At 37.8% G+C, this 19,550-nt stretch overlaps 3 protein-coding genes across 11 annotated transcripts in view; 1 reads left to right on the top strand and 2 right to left on the bottom strand.

Annotated features, from left to right (window-relative positions):
• Positions 1-259: 259 nt before the first annotated feature.
• Positions 260-12,012, bottom strand: fam149b1 (family with sequence similarity 149 member B1). Of its 8 annotated transcripts, none has more exons than XM_065267357.2 (16): positions 11,515-12,008; positions 11,212-11,331; positions 9,413-9,560; positions 8,239-8,381; positions 8,017-8,133; positions 7,743-7,901; positions 7,490-7,665; positions 7,214-7,356; positions 6,700-6,768; positions 5,478-5,593; positions 5,118-5,342; positions 4,912-5,035; positions 3,445-3,570; positions 3,240-3,321; positions 2,752-2,805; positions 260-724 (listed from the first exon to the last, which is right to left on the bottom strand). In XM_065267357.2, exons 1-16 carry the CDS (start codon positions 11,559-11,561, stop codon positions 711-713), a joined length of 1,863 nt encoding a protein of 620 aa, XP_065123429.1. In that variant the 5' UTR covers positions 11,562-12,008; the 3' UTR covers positions 260-710. The 8 variants fall into 8 exon arrangements, with proteins under 8 accessions (XP_065123429.1, XP_065123427.1, XP_065123425.1 ...); XM_065267355.2 differs by having other exon boundaries at positions 260-1,901; positions 11,515-12,007; XM_065267353.2 differs by having other exon boundaries at positions 2,752-2,889; positions 11,515-12,006.
• Positions 12,013-12,891: 879 nt separating this feature from the next.
• Positions 12,892-14,079, bottom strand: mrpl57 (mitochondrial ribosomal protein L57). Of its 2 annotated transcripts, none has more exons than XM_065267339.1 (2): positions 13,965-14,079; positions 12,892-13,375 (listed from the first exon to the last, which is right to left on the bottom strand). In XM_065267339.1, exon 2 carries the CDS (start codon positions 13,342-13,344, stop codon positions 13,033-13,035), a length of 312 nt encoding a protein of 103 aa, XP_065123411.1. In that variant the 5' UTR covers positions 13,345-13,375; positions 13,965-14,079; the 3' UTR covers positions 12,892-13,032. The 2 variants fall into 2 exon arrangements, with proteins under 2 accessions (XP_065123411.1, XP_065123412.1); XM_065267340.2 differs by having other exon boundaries at positions 13,931-14,046.
• A 377-nt stretch (positions 14,080-14,456) lies between these two features.
• ttc7b (tetratricopeptide repeat domain 7B) overlaps positions 14,457-19,550 on the top strand; it is a 47,333-nt gene continuing 42,239 nt past the window's right edge. Inside the window, exons 1-3 of the mRNA XM_073812284.1 lie at positions 14,457-14,652; positions 16,523-16,677; positions 16,799-16,967. Of these exons, the coding sequence (XP_073668385.1) occupies positions 14,532-14,652; positions 16,523-16,677; positions 16,799-16,967 (445 nt within the window). The 5' untranslated portion in view covers positions 14,457-14,531. The remainder of the gene's footprint in view (positions 14,653-16,522; positions 16,678-16,798; positions 16,968-19,550) is intronic.

Raw genomic sequence — 19,550 nt, 5'->3', positions numbered from 1 at the left:
ACAGCAACATTACGCACTAACTAAAGTTTGGAAAATGGGATCAGAAAGAATTTGACCTTCAACAATGTCTATAAATTTAAATATTGACAATATTCACATTAAGACCATTTAAATTATTTTATGACGTCATTCTGCGCTTCAGCTTCTGATGCATTTTCCAGGCTGCAGTGTGAGGTAAACGAAAAGCCCTTTTAAAGGGGAGGGAACTCCCTCCCAAAATTCCTATTTCAATGCATATTAAGACAAAAGAGAAGCACGCTAAAATAATTACTTTTTATTTGCCATTCTTACAGGGGTAAACATTCAAAGGGAATTGTCATAGATACAGCTGTGCTATACCTAGAAAAACAGAGGCGTTTCACCTCCACCACATACATCCACGCACACATGCGTACACTCCTATCCAACTCTGTCATCTCAACCCAAACAATTTGTTATATCCACATATAAAACCAAACACTCACAACAATTTATATGCATTTGTGTTTAAGAGCATAGTCATCTCAGTTGATCCACATGACCTGGTCATTGAAATCTGTCCACTTTAATTGGTCCTCCAAACAGACATCACAACATCTACTGGGATTCAAATATGGCTACAACTTCTGCAATTTTAGATTGTCCTTGCTAAGCTGAATGAAGAATTGGTGGATCTGTCTCATAGGCATCAGGGTGGGGTATGAAGCGATGGCAGGTAGCTTCCTGTGACATCACTTCATTATGGCTGTAAAGAAATTCATCATTACATTCATAATACAAGCTTTGTAATTCTCAAGACGGATATAAAGTGAATTAAAAAAAACAATCCACCACATTATTCAAATCTGATAAATATAAATGTTCAGTTAGAGCTGAGGATCAATGAAGCGGCCACATAAACATTACAAACCTCTAAGAGCCACATTTAATAGATACCAAAAAGTTGTATGTGAAACAATGTGGCCATTTTAGTGAAAGTCAAAATAATTAGACCGTCCTTATTTAATAGAACGACATTTAAACTCTGTGCGCATTTATTATGTATATAATACATCCATCAACTTTCTGTCTCTTGACAGGCCAAACACTGCATGCTCCGTATGGCTTATGGGACTAAGGTTTAATTACAAAGCCTTATTTTAAAATAATAAGAAACTTGAAACTTTAAATCCTCTTTCAGCTGTCATTCTGTAGCCTGTAATTCTGTACCACAATTGTAAAATGTATTGTTTGCCCCTGAGAAACAGGGTCATGTTGTTCCTGTAGACTGATGGGGTGTGGGAATAAAACCCTGGATACAATTATGATGCCACATTGACAATAACCCAGTGAACATTCAGTATGTTAAGCTGCATTGTCCTACAGTACACAAGGTTAAAACAGTGAAAAATGTGAAGATGTTTTCATGTGCAAAACTTTAAATAATCAGGACGATTCATTTTTGATGACGGCAACTATCAGACTATGAAGTACCGTAAAACTTTTCTTCTAAGAGCTGAGCCTGCATAGGAAATTCATGTAGACCGTCATTAATGAATACAGTACAGCATTTACAATACATCGACAGATGTAAGGGCTAGACCGTTTCCTATGTTTGGCAGCCGTATGAAGCTGAATCATCCCATATACAAAAATAAGGTATTAGAAAATTTAAATCCATAACATGAATATACATGAAACAATCCATTTTTTATAATAATAGTCATCATAAATAAAGTACAGGCCCAAATGGCATGTTATACAAAGTCCAGCAGGTATATAAAGAGTTTGTCAGTACTGAAGAAAAGTTGCATCAGTGCTTAGGTGGGTTTGGTTCAAAAAGGGATTGCGTGTGTGTGCGTGTGTGCGTGCATGTTAAAGCCCTGTTCTGCTACTACGTGCCGTCGTACCGCCTCTGTTATGGGAGCGTGCTGGAACAGACACTGGAACCAGTAAGAGTTAAGAAAAGAGAGAGAAAAAGAGAGTGCGACTCTTTAACTACATGCTTTTGTGAGTACATTAACAACTATCAAAACTTAAAATAATTAGCTTATAATTATCACTAATACAACGTATAATTGTCCAATCATGTCGCTATCTAATGAATGCATAGCATAAATTACTTCTTAAATGCGAACCCAGTAAGCAACAGCCATCATTTCACCATCTAGGTAAACCATAGACTCGATATAGTCCAACTATAAACAGTGTTGGGGTAACATTACGTATTACGTTATAATATTACTTTTCTGAAGTAACGAGTAAAGTAACGCATTACTTTATGAATGTACACATTAATATTTGAGTTACTTTTTAAAAAAAGTAATGTGCGTTACTTTTCAGTTTAATTAATTCAATTTAAAAATAAAATCATTTACTGAATTAAACTGAACATATTAACATAGAATTACGCACTCTGTGTGCCTGAGCGGGAACAGTTTAAGTCATAAACAGAGATGGCAGGCCAGAGCTTGACATTTTTGCGATCATAAAATACACCTGCAAGGCCTGAAAGAGATCAAGCCTCAGCCAAGTAAGAAAAAGTAACGCAAAAGTAACTTAAAAGTAACATAAGTATTACTTTCCATGAAAAGTAACAAAGTAACACAATTAGTTACTTTTTTGGGGAGTAACTTAATATTGTAATGCATTACTTTTAAAAGTAACTTTCCCCAACACTGACTATGAATAACCCACTTAAAATAATCTTGAATCTCAAGAGTTTTTGCTAAAAAAAAACTTGCGAGATGTATGACAATCATGTAAACAAAGTCAACAGAGATTCCCACTGACCTGAAGGAGGGGCCTTTGCCTCTGGCTCCTCTTCATGCTCTATGGGGAATTGGCCTAGGGGATGATGGGAAAATGAGTCTATGAAGGAGGAACTGCTGATGCCTAAACTGATACCAGTCACACCAATTCCTAGAGAATCTGACAAATGTGCACAAAGCGATGTTAATATTACAACTAGTGGTGGACAAGTGATTAATCGCGATTAATCGCATACTAATAAAGGTGAGTGTTTGCAGAATATGTGTGAGTACTGTGTGTTATATATGTGTGTATATATAAATACACACTATTGTCACTATACAAGTACAGCGAAATTAGAGGGTAATCATGTATGTATTTAAGAAACATTTACATGTATGTTGCAAACATACATTATGCAAACACATTTTTTATAAGCGATTAATCGTGATTAATCGTTTGCCCACCACTAATTACAACAAAACATTGTACATTTTCTAAAGTCTTACAGTATGCGTGTATGAACCAACCTATGCCAACAGATGCTCTGCCAGGTCGCCCCTGCCCAATGCTGTCTATTCCAGTGAATGAACGACGATAAGGGGTATCCGACTAAAAAAAACAACCATCAACAATACACGTATAAACACAAGCACAGTATGAGTATCTGGTAAAGGTTGAAATGACGTGACGTGCTGGCTCGGGCTTGTGTATGCACATGCGGGAGAGATTCACCCTGAAAGTGTGTGTAGTGTTGGGTCTGGAAAACACATCAAGCAGGTGCAGTTTGTCTCGGGGTTGCAGACTAGCACCTTCATCAGTCACTGCGCTATGAGCGCGACTGGACGAGCCTCTGTGTTTCTGTACACACATGGACACACAGCCCATAATGATAACACAATGGTTTTCACACATTGACAAGTTAATGAAATTGACTAGACTCTAACTTTAATCTTTACAGATGCAGACACTGTTAGATTATTTAAAAAATGTGGCTGATTTATTAGTGAGAATTAGTCATATACAAATATATTACAGTTGTCGATATATCGGCTGATATTTGTTGTTTTTTCCTTACCACCACTGAAATCTTTTCAGTCAACCACTAAGTGACTTGGCTAATGTATGAGTGAGAAATAGCAATAGACCAATATATTGCAGTTGCCGATATATCTGCTGATATTTTGACTTTTTAATTACTGCCATTGGCCAATATATCTTTTCAATCGACCTCTAAGTGACTTCACTGATGTATGAGTGAGCATTAGTGATAACCGATATATTTCTGTTGCCGATATATAGGCCGATATTTTGACTTTTTATTACCGCCATTGGCAAATATATATTTTCAATCGAACACTAAGTGACTTGGCTGATGTATGAGTAAGAATTAGCATTAGGGCGATATATTGCAGTTGCCGATATATCGGCAGATTTTTAAACCAGCATTGGCTGATATATCTTATCAGTCGACCTCTAAGTGACTTCGCTGATGTATAAGTGAGAATAAGTGATAATCGGTTTATTGCAGCTGACGATATATCGGCCGGTATTTTGATTTTTTTTTAATTACCAGCATTGGCCAATAAATATTTTCAATTGAACACTAAGTGACTTGGCTGATGTATGAGTGAGAATTAGTGATAGACTGATATATTGCCGATACCATCATTGGCTGATAAATCTTTTCAGTCGACCTCTAAGTGACTTCACTGATGTATGAGTGAGAATTATTGATAATCGCTTTATTGCAGCTGCCGATATATCGGCCGGTATTTTGACTTTTTAATTACCAGCATTGGCCAATAAATCTTTTCGGTCGAACACTAAGTGACTTGGCTGATGTATGAGTGAGAATTAGTGATAGAGCGATATATTGCAGTTGCCAATTTTCGGCCACTAAATCTTTGTAGATCTTGTAAATATTTTTCAAGTACTTAAAAAGGTTATATTTCTAAAAAGCATGCCTAACAAATGTTTATTTAGTTTCGCCAATTTTCTGTAAAATAAAAAAAGAAAACATCAATCAACCCCTAGTGAGATTCACCTGTACATATCACTATAAACGTTACATCACATTTGTGGTGTATATCCAAACTTGTACACACAACTTGTGTCACATCCTTTTAATGTAAGTGTGCATATGAGCTCAAAAATCTGTTATTAACTAGCGTACAACTGCATTTGTTATGTTCAATGCACCTGCATGAGCCTGGAGTGTTGTCCGGAGTGTGAGTGCTCTGGGTCTCCTGTGCCAATAGGAGGAAGAAGTGTATTTCTGCTGAGAGGCATCGGAGGTGAAGTCAAACGGTCGCTGGCAGTCGTTCTGAAACACATATTGCAAAATATCAGGGAGCAAATAAATAAAACAGTCAGATAGAAGGAGCAGAAATAAACAGGACCCTTACAATCTTGTTCCTCTAACCACCTCTTCCATAGACCCGGTTGTGATGGGCTGCGCTACGCTGGATGTCAATGGCATCAAGGTGCGAGGAGGTGGGTTCCGTCGCCGTGCCGACTGAGGGGGGCGGGTCAGGGAGGATGTGCTCTGCTCCAGGGGACGGCGAGGGCGGGGTTTATTATTGGGAATGGCGCTAGAGCCAGGACGATGAGACAATTTCTCCTCGGAGTCCCTACAGCCAAAGAGAGAAGATTATATAAATAATGCAATAGTCATATTTATTAAAAATTTTACTTGGCTGCTAAACATATACACAAATATTTTGTTATTTTTTATTATTCTTCTATCTTTCTTATGTTGTTCATACTGAGATATTCGGTCCAGGGTTCCCAGGTTCCTTTGTTGCAGTGGAATGCCGTGTATCATAATGAGGTCATTGAGATTGTGATGAGTAACAGCCGCCCCTACAGGCACTCGGTTGGTCTGAGGAAAATAAGAATTAGAGAGAGACAGGCATTAAAAGATAAAGTACAAAAGGGACAGAAATCAACAAAGGACTGGAACGCTTTAAAAAGCAATTTCCATACAATGCAATTCAAACTTTCAAAGTCAATATTTTTATAATATGAGGCTTAAGTTACACAATCTGACGTCAATCATTCTCGTACAACATAAAATACCTAAAATAGATGTGAAATAGACATAAAATGACGTTAAAACATAAAATACGTAAAATAGATTTAAAACAGGCGTAAAATAGACTTAAAATATAGTAACAAAATAAAATATGCAAAATAGGCGTAAAATAGATGTAAAATAGATGTAAAGCAGACGTAAAATAGACGTAAAATAACGTAACAACATAAAATAAGTAAAAACAGACATAAAATAGATGTAAAATAACGCTAAAACAAAAAACGTCAAATAGATGTAAAACAGACGCAAATAGACGTAAAATAACATAACATAAAATATGTAAAATAGTCATAAAATAGATGTAAAATAACGCTAAAACATAAAATACGTAAAATAGATGTAAAACAGATGTAAAATAGACGTAAAATAACGTTACAACATAAAATACCTAAAATAGGCATAAAATAGATGTAAAATAGGTGTAAAACATTCGTAAAGTAGACGTAAAAAAAACGTAACAACATAAAATATGTAAAATAGATGTAAAATAGACGTTAAATAATGTAAAAACATAACATTTTAAAATAGATGTAAAACAGATATAAAATAAACGTAAAATAAAATGACAACATTAAATATGTAAAATAGGCTTAAAATAGATGAAAATAGACGTAAAATAGATGTAAAATAACTAAAACTAAAAACATACACAAGCAACAAAAAATACTGAAATTAAACAAATTGAATATAAAAAAAATTAATTAAACAAGCAAATATAAACATTAATATCACACAATGAACACAAACTTAACATAATGTCAAACGGTTTAAAAAGATGTCAGTCAGTGACCTGTAAATTGTGTGTCAAAAACAAAGAGAGGGAAAGCTGCCCACATACAGAGAAGCTCTCTCGCCCTCCCTGTTTACTTGTGGTTATCAGCATAGTTACATACAGTAGATGTCTTTCTCTGCTTTTTGGATTTCCGTCTTGTCTTGTGCTTTGAACCCCATGGCTTTGAGCTCTTTGGAAAGAAGATGAAGGGAGAGAAATAGAAACAGAGAGAGAAAGAAAGAAAGAATATAGATGACCAATGGATGATTGGACAGACAGGCAGAAAAGGAAACACGGAGGAAAACACAGAAACAAGGAAGGAAAGGTTAATGTATTAAAAGCCTGGAAAAGCTGCAGACAAATGCAGAAAGCAGTGAAAAAATAGCATTTGAGTTTTCTGGTATATGTGCATGTTTGTGTGAAGACAGAAAGAATATAAAGCAACGAGGTACAAAGCTTTTTAAGGCATTTTAAAACATCAAAGGCACACTCAGAATGTGAACAATTGTTTGAAGGTGTGCAGCTGTATACTATTTGAATGCTTTAACATTTTATCTTTTTAGTTAAAGGTAACCCTCCCTAAACAAGCCCTGTAGAGCAAAAGCATTCCAGAATCTCTGAAGCAACTAACTAACCTGAGCCTGCATGTTGGCTGTGAGCTGTTGTGTTCTGGTCTGAGACAATGGAGGAAGCACCGTTGAGGTGGTGGACAGCAGCACAAAAGGATTCTGGGAGTCAGCACATGCAGGGCTGAGGGCCACAGCATTCTTCTCATCATCTAATGGACAGATTCATTTAGGGTCGTGTATGCATCTTATTTAAAATATGCACCAAGACTAAACAGACATATTATTTATATCTGCACGCATCAAAGCAAATGTAAAAATTACTATATGCCAAATTGATCCTACCTGACACAAAACCTTCCCAATGCCTACGTACAAGCTCCTCCATCCAGCCAATCAGCTCACGCCACACGTCATCAAAGAGCAGATCAAGCACCGCCTCCCGACGGCAGCGATATGGCGAGACAGGGGGCAGGCAGTGTCTCCGCCTGTTCACATACTCACGTTCCCACTCCTCATCCCTAGAAAAACAAATATTATTTAGGTAAAACAATTATATTAAAAAGAAATAATGCTTTATAGACAACTACACACTCACAGGTCTCTGCAGTCGAACGCGAGGTACTCTTCTATCAGGCCCTCAGCCTCAATCACCCTGGGCATCTCATCGCCATGGTTACTGCTGGGCGTGGCACTAGGATGGGTCACCTCCACAGAGGGCCGACATAAAACAGCCCTCCGACCCTGCACACACAATCTGTGATGCCAACATACCTATTAGGTGTTTTTCACACTTTTTATAGGGGTTTTATTAAAAAAAAGTGTTGTCAAATGAAAAAATGTATCAGCACAAGAGTGCATCCTGTACTCACTCATTGGCTGTTTTCTCTTTGCTTTGTCCACTCCCGGAGGACATGGGCACAGGAGCTGATGTGGCGTACCACTGGAACCCTTCATCTGTCGGGCACACCAGCTGCGTACCAAGAATCCTGTTACATAGGAATGCACAAAACAGGTTCTCGAATCAAATCCAAAAAATGTTATCCCACAATGCATTGCACTTTGAGCCTAAGCTTGAATGTATGTGTGCGTACCGTAGATGAGGGAATCGTGAAGCCCACTCCTCACACTCATCTTGCAGACCTTTAAGCGGAGTTTCACACTTTCTCTCGTACAACAGTTCATCGATCTCCTCAAACATCTGCTGGACCTGCCTAGAGGCGGCTTTATCGAATTCCTACAGATAAAAAGTGGAAAGAGGAACAAAGAGGTATTATTTAGTGTTTGTCCTCCTGATCGGATACAGTGTCACAATTCATTTTGTCTTTCTCCCGGTTGTCATTTTAGTGGGTTCATGTCGGGTTTCCCCATCTCATTAGTATGCAGGACCATAAAATGTTCGGCCAATCATTGCATTCGGTCCAAATGATAGGATAGAATGTCCTATCTACCTGTCAAACTGACTTAACTACTGCCGCTAGTTATTTTATCCACAGGTTAAATCAGTAAGCTGTTCGATGTAAATCTAATGCTACGTAGCTTATCAGCGTAATTTAACTTTGTGTCATGCAAATTTTTCGATTGAGTTGAATATTTTCGACTTGCGCAAAGGTGCGTTCACGGCAATCGCGCCACCCAATTTGCGTCATTCGCAACGCCCCGCGTGAGGACGCGTCTGATTGCGTCTTTTCATTGACTTTGTATGTAATCTACTCATGCAAATCGTTGAACTCGCGTTTGGTATGTATGCCCCATAATAGTAGGATGATTTTATTTATGAAAGCACTGTTTTGGTATCTGGACTACGGTCCTTGGGCTAGATTTTAATGGCCATTGTGCTGGTTTTGTTAGGTAGATCTGGCAACTCTGCATGATCCATTACGCCATTCAGACCAAGTGAGAATTTAAAAGGCAAACAGCGACTACCTCACGTTCCTCCTGAACTGAACAAAATATAGCACAACTAAAGGACGTAAAAAACAAACACAGTCTTAGAAACGACTATGCAAAAAAAAAAGTGTTCATTTGTCTTTGGGGTTCGCTCTGAAGGGAGGGTTGGAGGGACTTTTACATTTAAATCTGTCTTGCTACGGCTAGCCTCTACGAAATTGCCTATCCTAATGTGTAATAAATATCTCATATCTTCTGATTAGCTGTAATCGCCTCAGTTTTCTGCTAAAGTGTGAACAGTTCACGTCGAGCCTGTTTAGGAAACAGTGTTAAACCGCTAAAGGCGTTATTACAGTTGCTCATCATTGTACGACTCACATCGTAGCCCCACGAGAAGACCGAGCTGCGTTCTGTAGAGATGCCAGTTCCTGTGTAACTATGGATACCAGACCAGGATTGAGTGGTGTCTTCTGTGGTGACTGTCTGACGTCCTGATCTGACAGATGTAGATGAGGAATCATCAGACCTAGGATGAGACTCAAATGTTGAAATATTCTTAGGATTTAATACTTTATCAGAAACAGAATTGGTGTTATTTACAGTAAGACTCTGAAAAGCAAGAAACCTGATTGTTCAAACTAGATCAATATTGTGATTATTGATTATTTGTAGGGTCACAAGATATATCAAAATCAATGAAAAATCAAAAATGTGCAAAAAAACTGCATGATTTTAATACTACAAAAGTTATATATAGTCAAAGTTTTAGGTTGATGCAGATAGCAGAGAGAGTGTCGAGACAAAGAAAGTGATGCTTTGTTTATCCCACAAAGGATGTGAAAGGATATTAACTATATAAACTATAAAAGCATTATCATATCACGTATTGAATATTGCATTTTTTTGCAATAAGTTATTAAAAAAAATTATGCCGTGCAGCCCTAATTATTTGAATGACATTTGTAGAAAAAGTAGTAAATCTTATTTATGTTTGACATTTACTGCGTAATGAATGAACAGACAATCATACACTGCAAAAATATGCCTTTCTTAGTATTTTTTGTCTTGTTTTCAGTAAAAAAATTTAAAATGTATAATGTATAATAAATTAATTTTCTTGATGAGCAAAATTACCTAAGACAATAAGTCTAAATTGTCTAAAAATATACAATTTAAGTGAATTTGTACTTAAAAAGCAAAAAGCAAAAATAAGAAAATTTTCTTGCATTAAGTGTTTAGAAAAAACATTTCAAGATTTTTTTCTTACCCCATTGGCAGATTTTTTTGGCAGAAATAATTTTTTTTGCAGTATAATAAAGTAGGGCTGTCAAAAGATTATATATATATATATATATATATATACATATATATATATATATATATACATATATATATACATATATATATATATATATACATATATATATATATATATACATATATATATATATATACATATATATATATATATATATATATATATATATATATATATATATATATATATATATATATATATATATATATATATATTTATTTACATTTTGATATATTTTATATTACATATACATTTAAAAATATATATCCGTAAATACAATTATTACATTTATGTGTGTGTGTGTGTGTGTGTGTGTGTGTGTGTGTGTGTGTGTGTGTGTGTGTGTGTGTGTGTGTGTGTGTGTGTGTGTGTGTGTGTGTGTATTTATTTTATATGCAAATAATAATAATTACACACAATACACAAATATATAACGCAAACACAAACTTTTAATGTATGCGATTAATCTTTTGACAGCCCTTATAAAGTGAATAATTTTAGAAATAGGCCTGTATTAGTAAGGTATAATATTCCCAAAAGTTTCTATATAAATGTTAAACATTAAAGCAATTCAGGTAGGGGTACACAAATTCAAATAAGGTTGGTATGTAGGTGATGGCCAGCATGTGATAGCCTACATACAGCAATACCATTGATGCATCTCACCAGATTTTAAGAAATTTTGATTTTTCGATCTCCTACCATTACTGCAAGTCATTACTATGGTAACTGATATAAAACTACCAACTACACTGGCTGATCAAAAGGATCTCATTTTATCACTTACAATATAACCCTGATCTTCACAGTGCAATAACAGATCCCTGCACAGACTGACAAGCTTTATATGTGCACACACCTGCTGTATGAGGACATATCCTCCTGTAGATCATGCAGGAGTCTGGGAGGATGCACGGAATCATCATCTGCCTCCTCTGGAAGAGGATGCTGCTCCAAACACCTGCGGGACAAACCACTGCTACAAATATACAATCAGAGAGAGAGAGAGAGAGAGAGAGAGAGAGAGAGAGAGAGAGAGAGAGAGAGAGAGAGAGAGAGATTTAATACAAAATGACAGGGAAGCTACTTAATTGTAAAAGTGCTTCTGTAGCTCAATTTGCAATAAAACATTTTTTGGAACGCGTATGACAGTTACACGCACATCTCCAGATTATGAGATACAGGCCGACGGCTGTATCGTGAAATCATCCTCTGATGCCGTTACATGCGCATCTTCTCCATCAATCCCGCGATGCCACTCCGAGCCTCCTGTGTCCGGACCGGGCCTCCGCTGGACCGCTGCTTTCTCATACTCCACCGGCTCCAGAGCAACAGAGCCACACAACACGATACAACACACAACTGATCGCAGGAAAAAACTAGCACTGAGGTGGGCCGAACCTCCTTAAACCCGGCGTGGATGACAGAAAAGAGGCCGCTAATATGAAACGATTACTTGCTCATTCCAGCACATCTTAAACGGATTTATTGCTATGTGCTCCATGAAGATTATTGCAGTCAAACTCTATCCATCCATGATTATCTACAGAGCAACAATAACAAGGCTGTCATGGAGACCAAGGGGCTTCTGCGCAATGACTTATGGGAAGAGTAGTTTTGAATGTGGGTGGTTGTTTTAAAGAGCACATTGCCCTCTAGTGTATGGGAGGAATTATACAGTAAAGCGGCAAACGTTTGAAAATGTTTTCATATATGTAATGTTTCACATTATCTAAACAAATCCTTAAATTTGTATGTTTAAATGTTTGAAATTATATATATATATATATATATATATATATATATATTTTAATTGTGCTTAACATATTAATTACTTTAAATTAAGAAAAAACTAAAATGTTGTAATATATTTTTTTAATGTTTGACAGAATATCGTAAAAAGCAGCCAATAAGAGGCTAAAATAGATATGAACTCCTTCAATATTGTTTCAAATGCATGAGGTGGGACAATTTTGCAAAGTCTTTCACTTCTTCCAATGTTTTAACCATCCTATCTCACGTTTTATTGGGTTCATTGCTGCGTTATACATTTCTGAAGTAATCCTGAAGCTCAGGTGGTAGAGCATGATACACATCAGTAAGTTACTTTGTAAAAACTACTTAAATGTTCTAATATAACTAAGACCTAGTCCTGGATTAAATGGATAGTTCACCCAAAAATTAAAATTCTGTCATCATTTACTCCCTCTCATGTTTGTGGACCCCATTTACTTCCATAGTATTCTTTTTCCCACTATGAAAGTGAATAGGGTCCACAAACGGTTTGGTTACAATATCTTCCTTCGTGTTAATCAGAACAAATACATTTATACAGGTTTGTAACAACATGAGAGTGAGAAATTTTTATTTTTGGGTGAACTATCCCTTTAATCTATATCATGACCTGTTTTCATGTTTTGTAAAAAAAATGCATTTATCAAGTAAAACTGAATTTTCTATGTTAAAAAAATAGCATAGCTGTAACAAATTACACTAATGCTGCAATATAATAAATTAAAAAGAGAAGAGGAGCCATATGTGTTAGTCAGAGGTCATTTATAAACAAATCCCATATAACATACAGATACACAAATCAAACACATCAAGTCCCATGAAAACACTTGAAAAGGAGCTGTTCCGCTCCCCTTCAAATCTGCCCCACCAGTCTTTGATGCCCTGGTTAGCTGGACCAGGCCTTTGTGATTTTCAGGTGGTTTAGTTGGTCTGCAATGTATTTGTGTTCGGGGAACTTGGCTTGTCGGGCATCTTTGATTTGATTCCACATCCACTCTCGCCTTTGTGCCGCGTGACCCCTCTCTTGTTCCAGCGTCATGAATGGCCGGCTGATCCAGTATTCATTCTCTGCTTCCTGCTCCAGGCGCTTTATTGTATTCCGCTTCATCTGCCAGGTGACCACGCGTGGTCTGCGGTGTTTCCCGATCCACTGCTTTCCTGGGATCCCTTTCCGAAAAAGCGCCAGTGTCAAAAACATCTTGCAGCCAGAAATGGATTTGGAACTGAATCTGTGAAAAATCAGACAAAGCGTTATTCACCTTTTCTGTATTGGTTAATGTGGTTATCAAACAGATCATCTAGAACAGGGGTAACCAAATTTGGTCCTGGAGGTCAGGTGTCCTGCAGAGTTTACCTCCAACCCTAATCAAATATACCTGAAGCAGCTAATTATGGTCTTAGTACAGATACTAGCCCTCCAGAGATTGGAAATACACACTCACAGAAAAAAACTAAATCAGAATCTGACATCCATCTAAAAAACTTCATAAAGACAAGCTAAAGTTATCTAACGATGCTTTTGGGAAATATACAGCCCAGGCCGATCTGACGTTGACTTCATTTCACATCTAACAGGCATTTTAAATAGTAAAGACCAAAGATTAATCATTATAGTTCATATACAGTCATTATATCTGTCTCAGATTTTCGACACCTGATTTTATTTTCCGTCTTAACATTGCATGATGTTGTACGCAAGTAATAACGACACAACCGTACCACAACGACTGAACAACAAACAAGTGTCTAAAAATAAAAATGTGATGATAAAAATAAATCTATACCTGTGCAATACTCATAAAACACTTTATTACTTACATGATCTTCACTCTTCTTTCAAGATCAGCATGGCGCACACACCACCGCTGCAAAATGTCAGTGCTGTGTTTAATGCAGCGCCATCTACAGCAACGGAGGCTGCAGTGCAGCCCGCTCTCACGACCGATGAATTTTAAAAACATAGAAGGGCAACTTAATTTAATCTATTTAAGGACAGTTTAGCTGCGAGTTTTTAAAGAAATATTAAGTTTTTAAGGGGTTTTATTACTGAAAATTGGTAATTGAGATATTAATTTAATCTAAAAACGCCGGTTGTTTTCTTTTAATTGTTGTTGATTACATTGTAATCAATATAATACATCTAAATAAACACATATCAACTAAAGGAACAAAAAATTAAAATCTGGTATCCTGTAATATGCACTAAAATCCTTTAAAGAAAAAATGCCAAGAGCATCGCACGTCACATGACAGCAGTCTAAACCAATCAGCGTTCGCGTATAATAGACCGGAAGTTTGCGTGGTCGTGTTATGCGGTCCTTTCCAGGTATTTGATGTTTCTGTGCTGCGACGCTTGTCGTGTTTTGGTCTGGAGGAGGTAGAAAGATGACAGCCAGAAAGTCCGGGTCGCGATTAGAGACTGAAATAGAGCGCTGTCGATCAGAAGCCCAATGGGACAAGATACCAGAACTTGTGCGGCAGTTGTCTGCGAAATTGATCTCAAACGGTGTGTGTTTGTTTTCTGTATATCTACTATGTGCTAACCTGTTAGCTCGGATAGTGTATGTGTGTCTCAGGCCTGCTGGGAGAATCGATATCTAATTTATTCCTACACATTTTACAACACTTTTAACGATTCATCGAATGATTATGATGTCTAATGTCCTGTTGGTGCTACAGTTCAGACATGGAGCTGTCGATGACACTTCCTGATTCCTAATAGAATTGTGTTCATTCATTGACATTGTTCTTACAATTACTTTGTTTATGAAGTTACACACAGTCGTGAATTGAATTTTAAATTTCTAAATCTGTATTGGTAAAACCTTCAGATTAAACTAGTGCACGTGATAACACTCAAAGCTGCTCAGCTCCAAATAAGCAGCACTGGATTTTGGCATCAGTTTACGTGACCTCACTGTAAAGTTGACAACTTCACTGTGTTAATTTTCCGCTTGTTTGTGAAGTAATTGTTTTGTGCTTTATAATATAATACATTTGCAATATTCAGTATAACTTCAGGTATTTATATAATGCAACAGGGCCTAACTTTTATTACTTTCTTGGGTACTTGTAGCTCAGTTGGTAGAGCATTAATAATCATGATTATTTAACACGATTACTCAGTGACTTTGACAACAAGCATTTATTTAACCTTTTTATTAAGTAAGGTAAGTGTTGCAAAAGGCTGGCTATGCGTGTCAAAGCGGTGGTGCCTTTGAAGTGCCTTACAAACACATCGGTCCAGCAGCATGCAATTTTATTTTAATCGCACAATTATTGTTTTACCTCAATTATCTTGTCTTTTGTAATCATTTTAATAAAAAATTGAAAATCAAAAACGATTAATTGCACAGCCCTACACCCGGGATTGTTTCATAACCTTCTCAACCCGAATCAATTACAAAATTGTAATAATATTACCAAAAATGACATAGGTCAGACAACAATCAATATGACCGAATAGCACAATAGACATTTTTGGAAGTTCGACTTAAAGGTGCAGTGTGTAACTTTTAGAAGGATCTCGTGACAGAAATGCAAATGAATATACAAAACTATATTATCAGGGGTGTATAATGACCTTTCATAGTGAACTGTTATGTGTTTATTACCTTAGAATGAGACGTTTTTATCTACATACACCTAGGGTCCCCTTACATGGAAGTCGCCATTTTGTTCCGCCATGTTTCTACAAAAGCCCTTAACGGACAAAGTGTTTTTACGAAGTTGTCTCCGACGATGGCATGTTTGTTCAGTGGCGGCTACTGTAGCTTCTCTATGTGTTTCAAAAGCGAGGGATGAGCAGTGGACTGAGCCGTTGGTTGCAATTCGCAACATCACCACTAGATGCCGCTAAAATTTACACACTGCACCTTTAAGCAATATCTGGAAAAACACGCTAATGTCTTTTTTTGTTTACTGTTTTCTACATAAAATCATCCTACATAACATAAAGAGCATTCTGTAAAAATATAACTTTGATATTTTTAATGTTGACTGAATAAGAATATATCTAAGATTGAATTGATAATCAAAAGGGAACATATCATGAAAATCTGACTTTTTTATGTTAAGTGCTATAATTGAGTCCCAAGTGCTTCTATCAACCTAGAAAATGTGAAAAAGAACAACCACTTAATTTTTTGATGTAAAAATAGGTCATTGAAATGTGTCTCCCCTTGTGATGTCAGAAGGGGATAATACCGCCCCTTAATCTGCACTATCTATCTAACCACGGACACAGCCATTTATTGCAGAGATCAGCTCGTTTGCATTTTAAAGGACACACCCCAAAACAGCACATTTTACTCACACCTACAAAGAGGCAATTTTAACACGCTATAATAAATTATCTATGTGTGTGTGTGTTTTAGATGATCTTGGGGAACTTCTGCTGGGGGAGGCGAAACTCCAGCAGTACTTAAAAGAAAATCCCATCAAGCAGGGAGCGAGTCCTCGCGGTCCTCGGCCGCGCCTCCAGGAAATTCGGAAACATCTGACGGCTGCACTCGATCGGGGAAACTTAAAGGTAAGACTGCCAAATTAATACATATACTATGTATTTAAGATCTGAGGCTCTTGTGTTTGACGTTGTTATCTAGTTTGTAATCTTTTGATTCTTCTTTGACTCCATCTTTTCTCTCTCTCAGCCTGAATACATGCAAGAAGCCAGTCTGATTATGGGTAAGCTGTGTTATGTGGAGGGCGATTATGGAGAAGCACTGAATCAGTATGGCCGTGTGAATCTGGATGAACTTCAATTGGTTGGCTCTCCGGTGTACAGGCTTTCCATGATCGCAGAGGCCTACGCCACCAAAGGTGAGAGAGATCTTCATTATTTAGCACTTCTGGATTTTAGTTTTATTAAACTATGTCTAGCTGCTGCATAATTTCCTGCAGTTCACTTTGTGACCTTTGGGTGGCAGCATTGAGTTGCTCATTGAATGTGTGATGCTCTGCAGTAAAAAGTGTGTTTGCTACTCCATTTCTGCTCTGGAAGAACACACACACACAGACTTTTAATACCAAGCACAGTAAGTGTTTGCCAGTACCGCAGCGTGAGGTCTTTGATCAGACTTCTGACGGATCAACAGTTCACTGAGGCTCAGGGAGAAAACTGCAGGGTGGCACAGAGCCTGTCTCATCCAATCATCTCGTAGCATTTCCACGAGTGACAGCTGCCTTTACGGAGGGTGGTTGCTACGCTTTTTAGCAACCGCACATGTACACATGTTTGTGTCATCTCGCTGACACCTCTTGCTTTTCTCCTGTGTGTATTAAACCCTCGTCCAGAATTATAATAATCACCCTCTCGCTTCTGTGAGATGCCCGTGACAGACTGTTCTAGGGCGCCAGATTTACAGCAGCCGTTATACAGGTCATTAAAGAGCTTGGTTGCAGTAATGGGGCTTGTCTAGGATCTGGCTAGTATAATGGGTCTTTAAACCTATAAAGGCAAATAGGGAATATAGAGAACAGAGAAACGCAGCAGACTTTGGGCCATGAGAGACGGATGAAAATGTTACTGTATGTGTGTCAGGAGAGCTTCCAGGTTAAGTTCAGGCCTTTCCGTGTAGCAAGTAAAGCAAAGAGATCTTACACAGACACACGCTTCCTAGTCTGTTTTTTTTTGCTTCTTCCCTTTGGGCATCGGTGTGGAACAACAAGTCCATATAAATCCCACAGCCCTGCTTAGTCATGACATTTAACTTTATTTAGAGGTAAAGCGTGTTTTTTTTTATTAGCACCACCAGTAGCATCACCAAGTCCAGAGATACAGAGGTGAAAAGCTTCAAGGCTCCCATCTTTATTTTTGTCTTGGTTGTTTACCTCTTGTACGAGTAAGTGTGAATTATCGCACGCACTTCCATAAAATCTGCAAAACATATTCTGGTGAAGTAACAGAAGGTGCTAATTATTTAATATTCATAATTGTGTTTTTAATTAAATATAAATTTTTGATTCAGCCTAGGCCACACCCCCCCTTTAATACTGCTACACCGGGAGGCTACGGCCCATAGTTTGGAAAGCGCCGATATGAACAAACATCTTCACCCTTAACATCCTTGCCTCCTTATCTCTTACCGTGGGTTCACACCAGCCGCATCTGAGGCGTCAAATTCGCGTCTGCCGCGTCTAGTTTGCCACTTCAATATTTTGAGTTTACTCGCTTCATTCGCGCGCAAAAGCTGCCCATGAAATTCTAGTCATCAAGACATTCACGTGGAAATTTGTATCATGGGAGGGGCTTCTGCAAATCCGCTCGCTTCCTGTAATCACATCACTAGTAGAGCAAGCTCCTGATTGGTTAACGCGGCGCGTTTTTCTGGCGAAGTTCAAAGTTTTCAACTTGCGCCTTTGCCGTGGCATGCTCAATTCGCGGCATTCGCGCGAACCAGACGCGCGAATGAGGCGGAATCGCGTCTGCCGCGCAAAACGCCTCATTTGCGCCGCCAGACCTCCAGACGCTTGTCAACGCATAGTTTGGGAAGCGCTGATATGAACAAACATCTTCACCTTTAACATCCTTGCCTCCTTATCTCTTACCGTGGGTTCACACCAGCTGCATCTGAGGCGTCAAATTCGCGTGTGCCGCGTCTAGTTTGCCACTTCAACATTTTGAGTTTACTCAACGCATCTTTACATTGACTTAACATTGAAAGCACTCATGCTTGACGCCTCTACTGCTGCTGGTCTGAACGCAGCATATATTTAAACAAGAACATTTTTTGGAAGGCATTAAACTTCATAAAATCATAACAAATGCTTGCGCTAGCTGGCAACTTTTTTTAAACGCTGGCGGGAAAGAGTTAATTTTTCCTATATAATAAAGGCCATTTTGCCTTTATTAGATAGGCAGTATGACAGCAGAGGACTGGAAAGTACAGGGTGGAGAGAGGGGTACGGGATCGGCAAAGGACCTTGAGCTGGAATTCGAACTCAGGTCACCGAAAGTGCGTCTGCACTATATGTCGGAGCACTGCCCACTACACCATCGGCTCCGACAACGTTATCTATTATTAATGCCGTGTGAAGAGTGTTTAGTGGGGTTACAGTTTCTGTTTCCCATCACAAATCTATACTATCATGAAACGTTTTTCAGTGCTGAGAACTCAATACTAACAGCAGCCAAACAAACAACTCTCATCATGTTTACCAGCCACCCGAGCGCTGCCTTTGGCCTGTTTCTCCTCATGCACGAGGCAATGGGATCCAGCATCACTGGTGTTAAAACATTTAAAGCTTTTCTGGTTTGTCTGAGGTCTTTGATTTTCTTACACATGTATATTTCAGGGTTGGACTTGCTTTGTCCTGCAGTAACAAAGGAAAGAAACCTGGTTTAGATGTACTGTACGAAGCACATCACGTTCAGTTGAACCATTTCAGAATGAATAATAAATT

This window comes from Paramisgurnus dabryanus, chromosome 17 (assembly GCF_030506205.2).
Source record: "Paramisgurnus dabryanus chromosome 17, PD_genome_1.1, whole genome shotgun sequence".
Taxonomy (NCBI): Eukaryota; Metazoa; Chordata; class Actinopteri; order Cypriniformes; family Cobitidae; genus Paramisgurnus; species Paramisgurnus dabryanus.
The sequence above is the reverse complement of the archived record's forward strand: the minus strand, read 5'-3'. Positions and strand labels throughout refer to the sequence as shown.